Here is a 17,980-nt window from a genome sequence, read left to right as displayed (position 1 = left end):
GAGTAAGAGATGGACAGACAGACAGACAGATACACATACATAAACACAAACAAACAAGAAAGAGCAATGAATTATACTAACCTTGAGGGAGCTGAAGCACCCCAGTGCTTATGCCTGAGACCAAGTCACCCAACACATACTCCTTGAATTTATACGCTGGCAACCACTTAGTGATGGGCAAGAACATGTAAATGATGTTTCTTATTTTTTTAGGAGTACACCTAAGAAGACAAAGACACAGATCCAGTTGTCAGTGAGGAACATCTCTGTGGACCTCACGCTAAGGGGTTTTCTATCCTTCAGTTCCAGGAGTCATATGGAACAATCCACAATTAGTGATTAAGACGCTACTAAACGGGGTGGGAGCCACAGATGGGAACAACGACAGAGAGGCTGAGCCATCCCTTGGTGACAATTAGGGGGTAGACATTTTAGAGCTATGTGGAGAATTTGAGAACAGATATTAAACCTTTACATAGATGTAAGGCACAATAGAAAACCAATATACATGGTAGGCTGGTTAGTTTAATTAAACTAAACACTGTCTAGATCAGATTGGTCTATAGGCATGTCTGTGGGGAAATACCTTGACTGTTAATTGTAGCATGACATTTGTGGCATCATTCACTAAGCCGGAAGGACCCACCTGTATATATATCCACCCTCTGCTCTTGGTTGTGAATCTGATGCTTGCGGTTGCTACCTTGACAGCCTGCAATCATGGAACTGTAAGCTAAAGAAACCCTTTTCTCCCTTACGTTGTTTTTCTGTCAGGGTGTTTTATTACAGCAAACAGAACTGAAACTAGGGACCACAGTGACCAACCAAAACCCTGACATCAACTGAACCACCATGGGTAGCTCTGTAAAATGGGAGGGCTCACCATTCATTCTTCCCCCAGTTCACTAGAAAACCCTCCTTTACACACATGACCTTGAAACTCTTGAACAAAACACCACGGAGGAGGAAATAGTCAAACGTACGTGAATGCCTGTTTCAGCTTATCCCCGATAGACTCTGTGACTTTGTCCTTGACGTGCAGCCTCTCCTGGAGGACAGGATGACTGAAGATCGGCCTTTCCACGTAGTACTTCTGAGTCTCTGCAGGGATTTCATTTTCTTCAGCATGATCCATGGTCTGCAGTTATTCACCAATGGCAGGAGACAAGCATTTCTGGATGGTCACTAAGGGAGAAAATTTTTTAAAAAATGGTAAAAGCCATCTCTTCCTCAGGATATTCTAGGCTCTGAGGATTTCTCAGGAACCACAGAATACATCCCATATTGTTGTGTAGAATAGGCACTTACAGATATAGTAAGAAAAAAATAAATGAAAAAAAAAACCCATAAACCTCCTCAAGCCTTGGAATTTGTTATTTTTTCAAGTTCATGGAGTGAGAGCCATGCACAACCTGTTGGCTTCATGGTAGGACAACTTATGATGATGGCTTGTTGTAGTGTCATGATGATCTTGCTTGTCCACTTGACAACCAGGGAGAGGCAGCCTCAACTGAAGAATTGCCTCCATCAAAGTGACCCAGGGAACATGTCTATCAAGCATTTTCTTGACTACAACTTGATGTAGGTAGGCCTGGGCTGTGTAAACATGGTTGCTGAGTGTAGGACTGGAAGCAAGCCAACAAGCAGCAGTCCTCCAGGGTGTCTGGTTCAGTTCTCGATTCAGTTCCCTTCTCCTGGTTCTTGCTTCCAGCTCCTGCCTGACTTTTCTTGATGATAGACTCTAAACTTTAAGCTGAAGTTAGCCTGACCCCTCAAGTTGCTTTTGGGTCTGATGTTTGTTTATCACAACAGACAACAAATAAAACAGAATCCACTCCGGTGGTTTGTGTTTGGTGACTGGTATGCAGGCTCAAAAATGCTTGTCGGATCCACATGGAGATTACTCACTTCTGTGGGTCTCGTTCTCCATCTTTATGTTGACTTTTAAATCATGTTGTTGAGGTGTGTTTGGTATGCAAACTGTTCATAGTTAAAAAGCTTGCATTTAGGGTTAAGTATATACCCAAGAAACCCTCCGCACAATCAGTGCCATACACACATCCATGACTTCTGGGAGCTTTCTCTCACCATCTTTGTTATTTTGTGACAAGAACATTTAATTAGATCTGCATCCTTCTTACCATTGTGAATGTGTCCCTGCTAGCTGTGGGAACTGTGTGCTGCAGCTCTTCGGCAAAGATGATACTGTGCTTCCTTTGACTAAAGCCTCCTCAGTAGCCCCTCATCCTGGCAATAACCATTTAGCCATTCTTTCTGCTCCCTTACCTTAAATCAGTGTTTCCAGAGAGAACATTCTAAGGAGAGAATCTGACCTTTGTTCAAAATGCCAATCATTTAGCACTTAGACAGGTATGAATAGATTCTTCGTGTGAAGTTAGGAACATGCACAAGCAGGGAACACCATCTTGAGGTTTTGAAGCTGAGTAGTTTTCTTTGAATTACAGGTATCAGAGGAGAGTAGTCTTAGGGGATCTGTGCTGGTTAGTGTTTTGACACAAACAAGTCACCTGGGAAAGGGAGCCTCCACTGAAGCATTGTTTCTATCAGATTGGCTGGTGGGCAAGTCTGTGGGGCTTTGTTAAACAACAGTAGATCCTGGCGCTCTTCTGAGATTGATAACCATTGCAAACAGCTGCAGAGCATTCAGTGCAATACATCCCATGGTGTGCTTAATTTATCCTTACAGTGCTGCATCAAGGGTAAATATAAAAGTCGAAGGGCTTAGAATATAGTCTGCATAATTCAGCAACTGTTATCTCAGTAGATAAAAAAATCTGTATTTTAGGTGGAGGCTTTCTGTGTTGCCTTGGGTGGTCTTGATCTCTTGGACTCAAGAAATTCTCCTGTCTTTGTCTGCCATACAGCTGCTACTATAGAATTATACCTGTATAGCTGCACCACTGTACAGCTCTTTATATTAACATTTAAGTGCCTCGTTACTTTTTTTTTTTTTTTGACCTGCTCTTTTCACAAGGGCTGAGATACTAATTTACAGGTAGGCAGGCCCATGGGAAGCGAAAAAGCACATGGGGAAGAGTGGGAGGTTTGGGAATGGGACCAAGAGGAAAAATCAAGGTTCAGGAAATAAGACTGATTTTTTTGGGATATATAAAATGTGTTCCTTTTTTATTATGCCCACTGTAAAAAGTTAGAAACCATAAATTACACATATTAAGTGTATATTATAAATGGACACATATGCACAACATACCTGTAATGTGGTCTACTTAACTGGCTGAGAAACCACTTTGGCAGCTTTGATTACTATCTTAGCATTGTATTAAAGTTATTTTGCTAAGTCATTAAGGTTTTTATAAACATAGATTCTGATGGATATATGATATTTCCTAATATATTGACAATAATTTAGTTAATTACTCCCTTATTGATACTTCTTTGGGCTTCCTTCTCTATTTTGATATTACAAATGGAAATATATATATATATATATATATATATATATATATATATATATAATATTTAAACAATGTTGATACTAATTATAAGCCATACTTTATATAAGCGCATAAAACAGACAGAATTAAAAAATATGGACAGTTTGTGTTGCTGGGGGCCTTATGAAACACAATAGTCAAAACCAGTTACAACCACTAGGAAACTGCAGGTAAAGAGTCACAACATCCACTTCAGCAGAATTGCCCAACATTCAGATAAAGTGCCTCAGGCTCTGATAGCATCAGCACAGCTGGGATTGAGTTAGGTTTGTCCCAGCTCACAGACTCCTATGCTCTTATCCTAGTTGCCTCACCCAGTGTGCCTTAGACTGATTATGACAATGTTTATCTAGCTTTTTTTTTTTTTACATCATATTGATTATGGGTATATGTTCCCACTTGTCATGATTTATTGTTTATAAAGAAATGTGGTTAAAGCCAAAAGAGAATCTGGGCTCAAGGAAAATCTCAGAAAGGATTGGATTTCTAAGGAACTCTAGAATAACATAACGCAGAGAGGTGGGTGGGTGAGACCCAGGATGCCGAGACTGGAAACACTGGGATATGAGACACTGAAGACATTGTTGGAATTCCACTCTGGTGGTTTCAGACAAAGAGACCAGGTGAGAAGGGTCAGACCTTAGAGGGCCTGAGAGGCAGAATGCAGGCTCTGCTCTGAAGTCAGAGGCTCTTGCTGCTTACCCACACTCCATGTTTCCTTCTCCTCCTCAGTCCCAGTGGTGACTCCTGATCAAAACCACTCTGCCATGGAGACAGACTCGGCTTTGTCTCCATGAAATCAAATCCCTTTAAGCACAGATCAGTGATAGCCACATAAAGCAAGACATCCTCCAAACGAGAGCACTTGAAATACCATTAATCTTAACAAGACAGCCTTTAGAATCTCTGCAAGAAGGGCCTGGTGATTCAAATCGGGGCTGAATTTAAATGTCAGATACTCTAATAAAAAAGAAAACATTCTCCAAGTGACAATGGAAAGAGGCTAGCCCAGGCATTTCTCCACTAAAATAATACCATTTGGTCAACATAGCATAGACTGAATAAAGCTGGATGCCCCATGAAGGAGTGAAGGATGAAAACGGCAGGCTACCACACCCTCCTCAGCTGCTGTTCTGGTCCCTTAAGTAACCATTATTTTTACTATTATTATTATTGATCAGTTTATTTTTATTGTTATTTGTGGCATTGGGGCTTGAATCTTAGGCTTTGTACATGATTTTTATTTTGCCTTTTATTTTGAGGCCAGGTCTAGCTATATCGACCAGGCAGGCCTTGAACTGGTAATCTTCCTACCTCAGCTTCCCAAGCAACTGACTTCACCAGCCCATATTCCAGAGCAGTCTCTGGCAGGTGTGTACTTGGTAATATAGGGTGGGATTTGGTGAGGTTGTGCTGTATGTTTATGTTTTTCTCTTTTTTCTTCTTCTGCATAATAGATTATAGCCCAGGTTAGCCTCAACCTCACTCTATAACAAAGATGACCTGAAATTTTGTATCCTTATGTCTCTGCCTCACCCCACCCCCAGGAGATGCCTGGCTTATGTGTTGGTGGATAACCAAATTCAGGGCTTCATGCCCGCTAGGCAAGCACACTTCAGCTGAGATACAACACTTCCCAAGCTCTCCGTTGTTGATATTACATCTTAGTATCCACCCAACCACTATGACTAATTTCCACATCTCTATAGCTAGATATGGTGATGTGTACTAATATTTCCAATTAGTTGGGAGGGTCAGCAGGAGATCTTTTGAGCCTGGGAATTGGAGACTAGTCCAGGCAATACAGTGAGACTTTATTTCAGAAAACCAACTGTAGAATTAATAACCATTGCAGTAAAATTGTATATATTTAAAGTTCATCAAATTTAGACTTTATCTATGAATGCTCACCATAAAAATGAATTTTCAAATGTGTTTATGAACGTATATTTTCATTAAGTTACATCTCTATGTTTGATTTATTTACCTGCTTTCTTTCCACTGTGGGTGAGCTGCATAGGTTCTGTATAGGTTCTGCCTCATCACACCATGGTTAGAAGCAAAAGTACCAAGTGACCATGAACCAATTCTTGGAAACAGTGAGCCAGTAGGAATCCATCTTTCTTTAAATGGTTCCTCTTAAGTATTAACCAGAGTGGATACAGACTAAGACAGTTCGTACTAGGCCTTTACACTTCTGTTGGTATTTAACAATTACTTGAGGTTTTTGAGCCATGGCAAGAGTGTCATTTTGAAGTCAATTTTATGTGTAGCACAGGCCTGGGCTTTGCTTGACCAAGAGTGACTTTGTTTTTAAATATTCTCTCTCTCTCTCTCTCTCTCTCTCTCTCTCTCTTTTTCCCCATGACACTCAGGCGGAGTTTCCAAGATTATTTATTATTTATTTATTATTTATTTATTATTTATTTATTTATTATTTCCAAGAATATTCCAAGATTATTCATTTAAACACTTTGCTATATGTCATCATTTGTGTGTGTGAGTTTGTATGAATGGGGAAGCTAAGGGAGTCAGCTTAGCCTTTGATGTTCCTATCTTTCAGTTACTATGACTGCGATTACAGTCTGTTACTAGTTCTATCTAGTAAATGGGATTTATTTAATTCTTAGTCGTTCATCTTGCAGTTTATAAGCTACCTGCTGTACCTTTTCTTTTTCTTTTTTTGGTTTTTTGAGACAGGGTTTCTCTGTGTAGCCCTGGCTGTCCTGGAACTCACTCTGTAGACCAGGCTGGCCTCGAACTCAGAAATCCGCCTGCCTCTGCCTCCCAAGTGCTTGGGATTAAAGGCATGTGCCACCACTGCCCGGCTGCTGTACTTTTTCTAAGCCAGGTATTTATTGTTTTGATTCAGAGGTAGGGTAAGCTGAGTTTCAATTAAATCCTTTTATTTCAGCCTCAATCGTGGGATTCTTGGTATGTGCCATGGTGCCATGGTGCCCAACACCTGAGCCTGTGAAATAGTGTCATCAGAGGACACGTTCACTGTATTTGGGGATTAGTTCCACCATTTTTCACTCCACATTTTTCTCTGCACTTTCGCCTTCATTTTGACAGAGCACATCCTCGGGCAACTGTTTCAGGAAGTGCCATCGGAAGTGGATGTTCTGTGCCTTTGAATGCCTGAAGTATCTTCACTTCGCCTTTACATATAAGTGATGATTTTACTGGCAATAAGTTTCTACATATGAAATCACGCTCCCCAACAGAACTGAAAGAATCAGCCCCAAAGGATCTGATCCATTCCCGAGAAGCTTTCTGCCAATCCTCAGTAGACAAGTTTGGCTTTCCTGTGAGAAAGTTCCAGGAGTCTATGCCTCTGACTTTGAAACGTTTTACCTCTGGATATCCAGTCATTTGATAGACCCCTATTTACATTAAAACTTAAAAAAAATAGTTTCTACTCCCTCTGAAACTGATAATTACAATAAAGGAAAAGAGGCAATCAGTCTATGTGTCTATGTATGTACCTATATGTCCACCTGTCTATCTACATACAATCTTCTGAGTCCATTTTACTATAGAATTTTTTCTATAATTTCTTAGCTTTTCCCCTTGATTTGTTCTCTCCTTCTGAAGTTCTGGTAGACTGACTGAGTTTTGCCTCATTCTTGAATATTCTCAGCATGTTCTCTTTGATAAGTAACTTGAGAGATTTTGATTTTTTTTTTATTTGTCTGGAGAGATGGTGCAGATGGTAAAGGTGTTTGCTGCTAAGCCCAAGGACCAGGGCTCAGCCCACATGGTAAAAAGAGGGAGTCGGCTCCTGCAGATTAAACCTCCTCAGGACCCATGACCTGTATGTTATGTGCACACACATACACATACAAAATAAATAGCAATGTAAGAACTTTTAAAAACTACTTTTAAGGCTAAGAAATATTTATTATTATTATTATTATTATTATCATCATCATCATCATCATCATCATCATCATCATCATCATCATCAATATTACTACTACTCCTACACTGCTAGATGGAGCTTGCTATGTTGAGCAGAGGTAATAAAATGTTATTTTATTAATATGTACAAATTTGTTGTAATATTTTTGTTTTATTTTTAGTTTCTGTTTAATAGTATTCTGTTTTTGTTGTTTGTAAGGAGTATATTTTTAACTATTCTAATGACCCAGATTTTTTTTCAAAAATTATTTTCTTTCCCTTGAATTCTCTTCTCTCTGGCAGTAACATGATTTCTTTTGATGTTTCATTTTCTTGCTTCATTATACGCCAGGTTCTTCTTGTTTCTACATCTTCTTTACATGTTAAGAACGTCATAAACTTTTTTACCTAACTCGTGCTGTCTTCCTTCACTGTCTGGTCTATACATATTCTAGAATTAGGCTTTCACTCCCAAAAATGGAGAAGAGAAGTCTTTGCACCTTGTGGATAGCTAGTTTCATGTAGACTAAGGAGGCAAGAGCCAGCCTTCAGGGCAGGGTCACCCTCTTTTTGAGTGTCAGACACAGAAGTAAAGCGTGACTGGCTCCCTGTATTCCTGTATTCTATGCTCAACAGATCCAACCAACCCCAGAAAGAACAGATGTGGACAGCAACTGTGTCCTGAACAGGCTGACCTCTTCTTTATCATCTTCCTCAAATGACTTTTAAAATAGCATTAACATTATATTAAATATTATAAATAATTTATAGATGACTACTTAAGGTACACGGGAAGATGTCTGTCGATTATACATAGATACTTACACAAGCAAGTTGGGTATCTGTGGATTTTGGCAACTAAGGAGGGTACTAGACGCAATCTCTATGAATACTGAGGGCCAACTGTACCCTGTAGGTTTCACACCCTTATGAGAAACTGGAGTACACTACAACTAACTCACTTTGGTACATCTCTTTGCTTCCAGACACCTTATTCATGCATGTTTTTCATTTCTGAAGGGTCAGTGCTTGCATTTGTGTGTGTACGTGTGTATACTTGTTTTCCTTGAGAATTGAGAATCACTGGCTTCTTTGTGGTTGTCCTTTAATTCTTTTTAAAAATATAATATCTTTAGTCTTTGAGATTTTTGTACATGCGTACAATATATTTTGACCATATTCATCCCTTAATCTTTGTCCCCTTAATCCTGTCCCCTTAATCCTGTTGGAAGCACCTGACACCCAACCCTCCTTCTGATATTGTGTTCTTTTCCTCTTGTATGCTCTAGCAAATCTATTTGTCTATCTATCTATCTATCTATCTATCTATCTATCTATCTATCTATCATCTATCTCTTTTATAACCCACTGTGCCCAATTTATGCTTATTATTCACATTATGTGTGGGACCACCAAGTGGCATGTGCTTGACCCTCCAGAAGCCCAGGCCTTCCTTTAGCTAGTGATAGGGTATCATGACCTCTCTCCTGACTCATGCTGGAATGTTGACTGGCTGATCTTGTCCAGCCAAGACCAGCTGCTGTGAGTTTATAAGGTCCAGTCATGTCCAGAGGACTGCTCCAGTCCTCCCCAACCTCTGACACTAATTATTGGTTCTGTTTGGTCACTAACTTGCTTCCAAGCATTTCTCTATGTCATTCTCTTCAAAGACTTTGTGCATAATTTTACAGCCATTTAAAAGGAGTCCTGGGGGAGAGAAAGACAAATGCCTGTGTTTACTCTCTTACAATTAGCCTTTGATTTATAACTGTCTATTTTGCAATCTGAGCAGATGTATGCTAAAATTTATCAAATGTACTTTTTATCATGGAATATGTGCACATATATGGAAGATTGGAAAGTGTTTCTATTAAATGGCAGGGGTGAGGTTCTATGCTCTTCTATTTGTTTACCTTTGTCTTCTAGCTTTTCCATCATAGGAACTGCTGTCTAGTTACAGAATAACAGGTGTTAAGGGTCAGGACAGGAACAACAGATGCTTTCTGTTTTCCTTTTATAGAATTCTGCAAGTACAGGAGTCTTCTGGTATTTGACATTAAATTCCGGAATAACATACAAAGACTACCAAGGATGCCAAGATTTCATGATACAGCAAAATGACAGTGGGGATCTAGGTGAGCCACCCAACTGAGTCAGTCACCTTGCACCTGTTAGATGAGTTTCAGAGGAAAGCAGGGGCAAAGGAAACAGGTATTGGTGAGGGTGTGAAGACCAAGGAAATCTTGTATATTGTTGGTGGGAAAGTAAGTTGGGCCATTTTAGGAAGCAGAATAGAGCCCTCCAAAAACTATAGGTAAGAATTATCATATAGTCTAATAATTCTACTGACACACTTTCCCAAATCAACATGGAAACAACCTTACATCCATGAACAGATGAATGGACAAAGGAAATACAGTGTCTACACACAATGGAATATTAGTCTTCAAAAGAAAGGAGATCTTGTCATTAGTGACAATTAAACAGGAACTGGTTGAGAAAAATTTATCATTTCTAGTTGTTTCATAGCACTTCATTATCTTGAATGAAAAATTAAAAAGTAAAGTAAAGATAATCTTAAGTACCAAGACAAACTTTGTATAATCTTAAACACATTCAGTATACGAGAGGACAAATGCTTGTACAGAACCATATGATTGTGCCTTTGAGTTTAATAATCATAGAGTTTCCAATACAGTTATGGTGATAAATCCATCATTCCCTAGTGTCTTTGTTCATCCCATGATTCACTGTAAGCAGTTGGTAAAGAATCAATTATGAAATGGTGGCACAACTTATGCTCAAAGGTATGACATCTTATGATTAACAATAAGCTTATCAAATGAATCCAGTCCTGGAGATGTCTTTAATGCTGGCTGGAAGGGTGGAGGAGAGCAGGTCCTGTAGGTCTTAGGTTTCAGTTAAGGAACTTTACTGTAAGTCAATTCCCACTCCAGAAAAAAAAATCCTCTAGCCCAAGACATTCTTAAGAATTAACTAAAACCCAGGGTTGGCCATCTGGGTCAGATCAGGTATATCTAGGCCACCAGGTTACCCATGAAGCTGCTGCTCCATATACTGTGTATGGAAGCCCACAAGGAACAGAAAGGATCCTGAGTCATAGGCCACATTCACCAACACAGGTGGGATGGGAAGCTGTAGAATGAGCCAAGAGGAGTCGGATGGAGGAAAAAATTAAGTATGGCTCCTTGCCACTCACTCACTGCCTCTTTCCTATTCTATAGCTCCTCAGCTCAAGACTTTTGTTCTTGTACTAACCTGACTGTCTACTACCTACACTTTGTTTTTGTATTCTAGGTAATTTAGAATATAGAGAATAAAGATAATGAGTCACATTGTCATAAGTTATCTCTAAATCGAATGATTATTCTTCAAGAATGAAAATGACAGAAATGACAATGTAATGGCAAAAAGATCAGGTCCCAAGCAGTAAGTAAGGTTAGCAACAGGCTCTTGTTTTCCTGCCCTGGTCCGGAAATTTAATAGTCTCTGGCTACTTGAGAAAGGTGTGAGGATCACTTTTTATCTCAGCCTGGACACAGAAACTCACATTTCAGCTACTGTCGAGGTGATCATCTTTATTCCTTGCTGACACCTTCCTTCCCCACCACACAATTGCTGATCACTTCTAGGCAGTTTCAAGAGGCTATTAAACACTGGCATGGATACCCAGAGAAGAGATGCTATCATCCCCCAGGGCCTTTCAGAACAGCTGATCAACACAGATAGGTGAGAGTTTCACCCATCAAGAGATATGAGAAGCTGAGAACACAGCAAAGCATTGTGGGAGTAGAAAGAAGGCAAGGCACAGCCCTATGCCTGGAGACACTGAAGCAGGGGCTGGACCACTGCTGAGAGATGCATTTGTGTGCATGTGAGCATTTGGTGAGCATGGGGCTGCTGCAGGCTGTGTATGATGGAGGTTTTGAGGACTTTCTGTCCACAAGGACAGGGTCTCAAGTCAGTTCTTGGTGAATTTCTGTTTTGAAAGAACATTAGTCTTTTTCTCAGAACGTTTCAAAACTAGATACTGGAGTTACCAAACCAATGAACTAAAAATATTTGCTTTGAAAAATAATGTTTTTATTTAAAGGTAAACTCCTAGGCAATAAAAGCACAATGGAATTCTCCATACGTGGTTGAGAGTCACTGGTCCTGTACTGTCTTATTGTTACACACAGAACTGTGACTTACCAAGTGCACATGTCTACTTAGTGGATTAAAGCCATGGCCTCTGTGATTCACTCATCCAGTGACTTCTACCCATGATATGCCAGCATTGATCAATAGTCACTTCATTAGGAATAGTCTTAAGTCAAAGCTGATCGATCTCTAAAACTAGTTAGCCTGATCCCAATCTAGGTTAAAAACCTTCCTTCCAAATGGCATCGTGTGGTCCTGGCCTACAGAAAATGTAAGGATTTCTTTGGTTCAGGCATGATCCATTGCTACCTATCTGACCTGCTCATAGGTATTCCCAGGAGGACTTTTATTTACCTAGATCCAACGTATAACACAAGGTCAGGGGATGACCACCTAGCCGGGAGCTCCAGGCACAGGGCAGTAAACTTCTGAGGGCTGGAAAAGGGGCAGTATGCCCTTCCCTACACAAGATGAAAAGAACATTAAACTAGTATTTTCTAGTTTGTTCTATGAAGAAAATTATACCCAGAATGTTTTGTATTCTTTTTTCCCCCATGCCTTTCTTAAAACATTTATTTGTGTATGTGTGGGCATGTATACCATAGTACACACCTGGAAGTCAGAGACAACTTCAGAAAGTTGATTCTATGTTTCTACCATATGAGTTCCAGGGATCAAATTTGATTAGCAGGCTTGGGGGCAAGCACCTTTACCCAGTGTACCATCTTGTCAGCCCTTGACATTCATAGTTAACCCATTCCCTTCCAAGACATAGTTACTGTTATCACAGTGGTCTGTAGCCATATATGGAATATGACACTTACATGATATATAAAAAACCCAAAATGAATATTTTTCTTGAAAAGAAACTGTGAGGGTGTGTGAGAGACAAGGTTCAGTGTGTGCTTATGTGTGTGTTATTGTGTATCAAATCCAGAGCTTTATTCTTGTTAGAAAAGTATGTTTCTAGGTCCCTTTAGTTATTTTAAGTCATGGTCTCCTAAATTGTCCAGGTTAGCCTAAAACTTGTGATAGTTGTGTCTCAGCTTCCAGAGTTGCTGGGATTACCAGCTTCAACTAGCAGGCTGCTCAGCCATTCTGATATTTATCAGGGTAGAACTGTGTGTGAGAAATGGTTCCCTCAAATAGAGCATCACTTGTTCCCGTCTCTCAAATGGGAACAAATATTTTAGTGAGCATTTTTTTTTTAATACTTAAGGAGAGCAAGAAAAATAGAAAAATGAGAGAGTTGGTTGTGGTGGTGCACACTTGCAGTGCATGGGGACTGCAGGTGGCAGGATAATGAATCCAAGACCTGCCTCTGGCCTCAGATACATGAGATTTTGGTGAAGGTGGGATGCTTTTAACCTAAAAAGTGATCTTGCTTAATTACAAAATGTATGAGTCTTTTAAGTCTCTCAGTTGATGACACAGTTGGTACACCTCATTTGTAAAAGACATCTTCATGAGGCCAGATTGTTCTATTTGGTAGTACTCACATCCATTCAGTTTGCTTATCTGTATCCTGGCTTCACGTCTATTTCCCTCTATTTGCTCTCTGTTTGATGTTCCATAACTTGCACACCAGGAGGTTTCTGGAAGGTATGCTATACTTTGAATGCACACACAGATTCTTAGAGATAAAATCCTGAGCATTGCTAGGCTTTGAGAAAGGTTTGTCACCACTGGCTTTCAAGGGTGACTCTGGTGTCTACAGTGGAAGATTTTATATCCAGAAGGTTGAGAACATGGCTCAATAGAGTGCTTGCTCAGCATACAGGAATCTCTGGGTTTGATCTCCACAGCTGCACACGTTGATCATGGTGGCATACCCCCATAATCCTAGTATTTGAAAAATATAAGCATGTGATACTTGGCTATGTAGTTGAAAACCAATCTAGGCTACATGAAACTGTCTCAAAAAAAAAAATTAAAGAAAATATTTCATGAAATAGGGACTTAGACAAAAATATGGTGTAGAGACCCTGGAAGATTAACTATCCTTCTGACTTTGTTTCAAGAGTTCACTAGTTAGAAAGAAAGCAAACCAAAGCAAAGGAAGAGCATAATTTCCTCACGTCTCCTATGGATTTTAACAATTTTGATGGCAATGCAAATACCAGGGTATGTCCTAGAAAACTGTTTTCTTCTGAACCATTGACATGTGCAAGGGCAAAACAGTTATTACAAGATGCATTAGAATATCCCTAAGGCATTGCAAATGAGCTGAAAATTGACTCGGACTGTCAATCAAATTGGCTGGGCAAACTTGCATCTTCCATTCAGCTAAGAGGGAGGTCCCAGTCTTCATCCTTCGGCTCTTAGCAAAGCGTCTATTCACAGAAGACACTGAAGTACTTGGATTGAGCTGATTCTTTTGGTATCACTCATAAATTAATGAGGACCATGTAATTCTGTCTAGTTTCAGAGTAGTTAAGGAGAGAAGAAGGCAGTTCTGTGGGACAGAATGAGAATGGGACTCCCGGTGTTACCTAACAGACCAGAAAGCTGTCCAGCAGTGCACTTAAGGTATCAGCCTTACCAAGGAATTCTTTAAGTTTCTTTCTGTTGCAAATTGGTTTGACTCTCATTTCCTCTCCCTGTTAAGGTATTCTGATACAAGGCAATTCTCTGCTCCCATACTTAGAAGACTGGGCTGGTAGAAGTATATTTTAGCCAGGGCTGTAGCTCAGTGTGGGGCTTGCTTGTGCTAGATCCTGAGTTTTGGTTCCCAGCCCTTCCCATCCCCCAAGAATTCACATTTTTTAATGTTTGGATTTCATATTGCATATTTCAGATTTGCCTCCATTTTCATGCCTTCCTGTGCATTTAATCTACAATACCTAGGGCCATGGGACTTGTGCATCCCAGGATAGCAACGAACAAGGACCAACACATTTGTAGATGTTAATGTCAAATCATAATGTCAAACGTTGGACCCTTCTGATAGATAATAGATTGTATTCAATGCATACAATCCTCCTTTTCAGATAGGATAGCCGAATCTTCCCCCAAATTTTCACTTTCTGTTGCTGTTGACTTTACATTGTTGCTACTGTTATTACTGTTAGTTCCAGTGGTATCACAAGCCTCCTCACAGGTGGGAATGCATCTCCCTCATCCCTCTTCATGTAGGACCAGGGCCAGCGGATCCTGGCAGTTTTTCTGTCTTTGCATGCTAAGTTCACCAAGAATGTCAAGCTTGTGTTCTGGGCAGAGACTGGCCTATGGGCAAGCTAAAGGAGGTAGAGTTAGCACCAGTAAAGTTGGTTGAACATTAAGGGCTTCTATCAACTACAAATACCACCAAGACACTACGCTAGAGCACCTGCCATCTAAGGAATTTGGTGAACACAGGATTTTGGGGGAGGAGACCAACACCACATTTCAGGGCAGGAAAGTTCACAGCCATCCACTTCACTAATTGGAAAGTGGAAAACGGAGGCTCATGCTTTATTGAGTGGTTAGCAGGGGGCCTATTCCTGGAACCCAGAAACCCAGAATAGGCAGGTGCTAGCAGAGTCCACCTGACTAAACTGGCGGTAGCTGGGTGAGTGGATACAAACAAGCTAGAGCTAAGAGGGTCCCTGGACAAGGGCAGCACTGGGCATTCTAGAAATGATGAAGTCAAACACCAAAGACACCTCAAGAGGTCTCTCCAATCAAAGCATCCCCAAGGAGCTGAGAAGGGAAAGGGTCTGGGGAAGTTTGTTGTATGAAAGCACTTCTTGATATCGTACCCAGCAGGTTATTACTGGGAGAAAAGAGCAAGAGCCAGTAGAGGGATAGGAGAGGCGGTGACAGTCGGAGCCCAGGGTCTGGTGGGCCGGAGGTCCCCTCCAGAGCACCCAGGACCCTGGCCGCCCGCGTACTCACCGGCCACCAGCGATGCCTGTGGCTGCACTGGGCGGAGCCGCCACTGCAGTGAACTCCGCTTCACCGTCCAAGTGTGAGCTCTCGGAGGAGGCCCGGGTGGCCCAGCGGGTGGTGGAGCTGTAACTGGAGACCGCCCCGCCTCGGAGCCCGGGATTCGGGCTTCCCTGATCTCCACAGGTCTCCTCTCAAATACCTAGAACTTTCTAAGATGCGCTGGGCAGCTTAGACCTGGGTAAAATTATCTGCTAGGACATGGGTGACTGGACTGACAAGGCTGGCGAGTTCGTCAGTGTAGAATTTGAATAGCTTTCTTTGAGGAGGCTGCAGTAACATTCAATAGAAAGCGTGGTTTGGTATTATGTAAATGAAAAAAAGAATAATCATTAGCTGACTCGGGCATCAGGCAATTATAAATTTTAGGAAACACTGGATGACAATTGAAGGTGTTTGTCTTTAAGCTTTGATGAGCTGCCTTTGATGAGTACTTTACTTGAATAGTGACTTTTGTGCACTTAGCAGCAGGTGGTTCTTTTGCAGTCATTGGAGTTAGAATTTAAAAAGCAGCTGTTTGAAGTAGATTACCATGCTACTTGGTACAAAGAAAGAGGGTGAAGAGAAAGGAGGAATAAAAGAGAAAGGAGGGAGAAAGAAATGGTCTGTTTAACTTCCAACAGCTAGGATTTGCGAGCCCTGGAGAGTGCCAAGTGTGGGTGGAAGTGAGGGGTGGTACGATTTCTACGTACAACCAGCTCTGCTACTATGGTTTAGCAAGGCTTACTATTGGTTCATCGGGAAATGCTTCTTTTCTGATTTGTGCATTCTGCAGTCGCACGCTGTACTGGCGTATGACCAACAGTGGCAGCCCTCTTAAAGCTGAAAAGATAACCTGTTGCTGTTGCTGCTCACAGAGAAAGCAGCCTGACCAGCCAAGGCCTGGGGTGACATTGTCTGGGATCCTGTGTATGAAGCAGGGTTGCAGATTCCTGTTTCACAGGAGGAGTACTGGAATCTGGGCATGATGTAAAAACAGGTTTTTTCCCTTAGGCTTTTGGCCACCTCAGAACAAGTCCTTGTGGGAAAGTCTTGCTGTCAGTCTTTTGGAACCCAGCCATATCATTTTAAGTTTGCCTCGTCACAGATTTGCCCCGTAGCTTAATGCTTCGGAAGCTATAAGTGCACCCACAGCACCCATGGACCTAGTTAATGATGCTGAGTTGTATTCAGCAGGTCTGAAGTGGAGCCCCCAGCTGAGCATTCCCACCCTCACCCCAGAAGTATCCAGGCTGCTTGAGAGCCACCCTTGCATACAGATAGATTAGACATTACTGCTGGGGCACCCAAAACCTTAAAATCATTATCAAGTAACCTCTTTCACCCTAAAATGGGTGTTTATTTGGCTCAGAGATGTTTATAGTTCTAGTTTCAGGTGCTGTGCCCACCCATCTTTATTTATTTATGTATGTATTTATATTTTAATTCTTTATTGTTTGTTTTGAGACAGGGTTTCTTGTGTAGTGTTGGCTGTCCTGGAACTTGCTCTGTAGACCAAGGCTGGCCTTGTACTAATAAAGACGGGTCTGCCTCTGCCACCTTAGTCTTGAGATGAATGTGCCACCACTGCCTAGTAGGGCTTGCTTTTTTAAATAGGAGATTTATTTTTTATTTTTATTTAAGTGTTTGCATGTGTGTCTGCATGTCTGCATGCCATGTGTGTGCAAATGCCTACAGAGGTCAGAAGAGGGCGCTGATGCCCTGGAGCTGAATTACAGGTAGTTGGGAACTTCTTGACTTGGGTGCTGAGAACTGAACTCAGGACTCTGAGCCATCCTCCAGTCCTTTAGTTTTATTCTTTGAATTTGTAGAACGTTAATATGATCACGTAGTAAAAACAGCACACAGCTTCAGAAGTGTTTCCCCTTTCCTATTTATTCTATTTATTTTATTCCTATTTATTCTACCTATGCTTGAGTAAACCTCCTTGGGACTTTCTGCTTTGTTCTCCCTGTGTTTCTTTTTGCACAACTAAAATATATGGATATGAGGTATTCTCTATGCTCTTATGCATCTTTCACTTGCCCATATCTTAGGGAAGTCACCTTGCATCACCTCACAGAGATCTTCCTCATTTTCTTTTATAGCCAAATGACTTATTGTTTATATGTACCATGAGGGGTTTAAATAATCACCTATGTTTAGGCATTTAAATGGTTGCTAGTATTTTGTAGTTATAAGTGATGCTACAATCAGTAATCTGCCCATGTAGAATTTCCTGTATTTGGAAGTGTTTTTACTTACTGAATTACCAAATCAAATCCATATGCAATTTTTAAAAACTACTGCCATAGTCTTCACCATGTAGGTGTGTCTATTGTGGCCTGGCCTGTGGGCAGCATGCTGCTGCAGGTGCCTAAACACAACTATGAGTGGTCCAACACAAAATTATAAACTTAAACCATGTTGAGTTGTGTGTGTGTGTGTGTATGTGCATGCACCAGTGTGTGTGATTATTTTTGTAGCTTAGTTGAACAGTTCTAGAGAGCAGTGAGTTTGTAGATGCCCTG

The 17,980-nt window shown here is 40.9% G+C and overlaps 1 protein-coding gene across 1 annotated transcript in view; it reads right to left on the bottom strand.

Moving 5' to 3' along the window:
- The window catches only part of Slc26a5 (solute carrier family 26 member 5), a 54,612-nt gene extending 39,099 nt beyond the window's left edge, over window positions 1-15,513 (bottom strand). Inside the window, exons 1-3 of the mRNA XM_076932121.1 lie at window positions 15,420-15,513; window positions 984-1,185; window positions 82-221 (exon numbers count right to left, since the gene is read on the bottom strand). Coding sequence (XP_076788236.1) covers window positions 82-221; window positions 984-1,135 — 292 coding nt within the window. The 5' untranslated portion in view covers window positions 1,136-1,185; window positions 15,420-15,513. The remainder of the gene's footprint in view (window positions 1-81; window positions 222-983; window positions 1,186-15,419) is intronic.
- Window positions 15,514-17,980: the final 2,467 nt, after the last annotated feature.

The sequence above is a fragment of the Arvicanthis niloticus genome, chromosome 4 (assembly GCF_011762505.2).
Source record: "Arvicanthis niloticus isolate mArvNil1 chromosome 4, mArvNil1.pat.X, whole genome shotgun sequence".
NCBI lineage: Eukaryota > Metazoa > Chordata > Mammalia > Rodentia > Muridae > Arvicanthis > Arvicanthis niloticus.
Note: the sequence above shows the minus strand (reverse complement) of the source record. Positions and strands in the feature narration are given on the sequence as shown.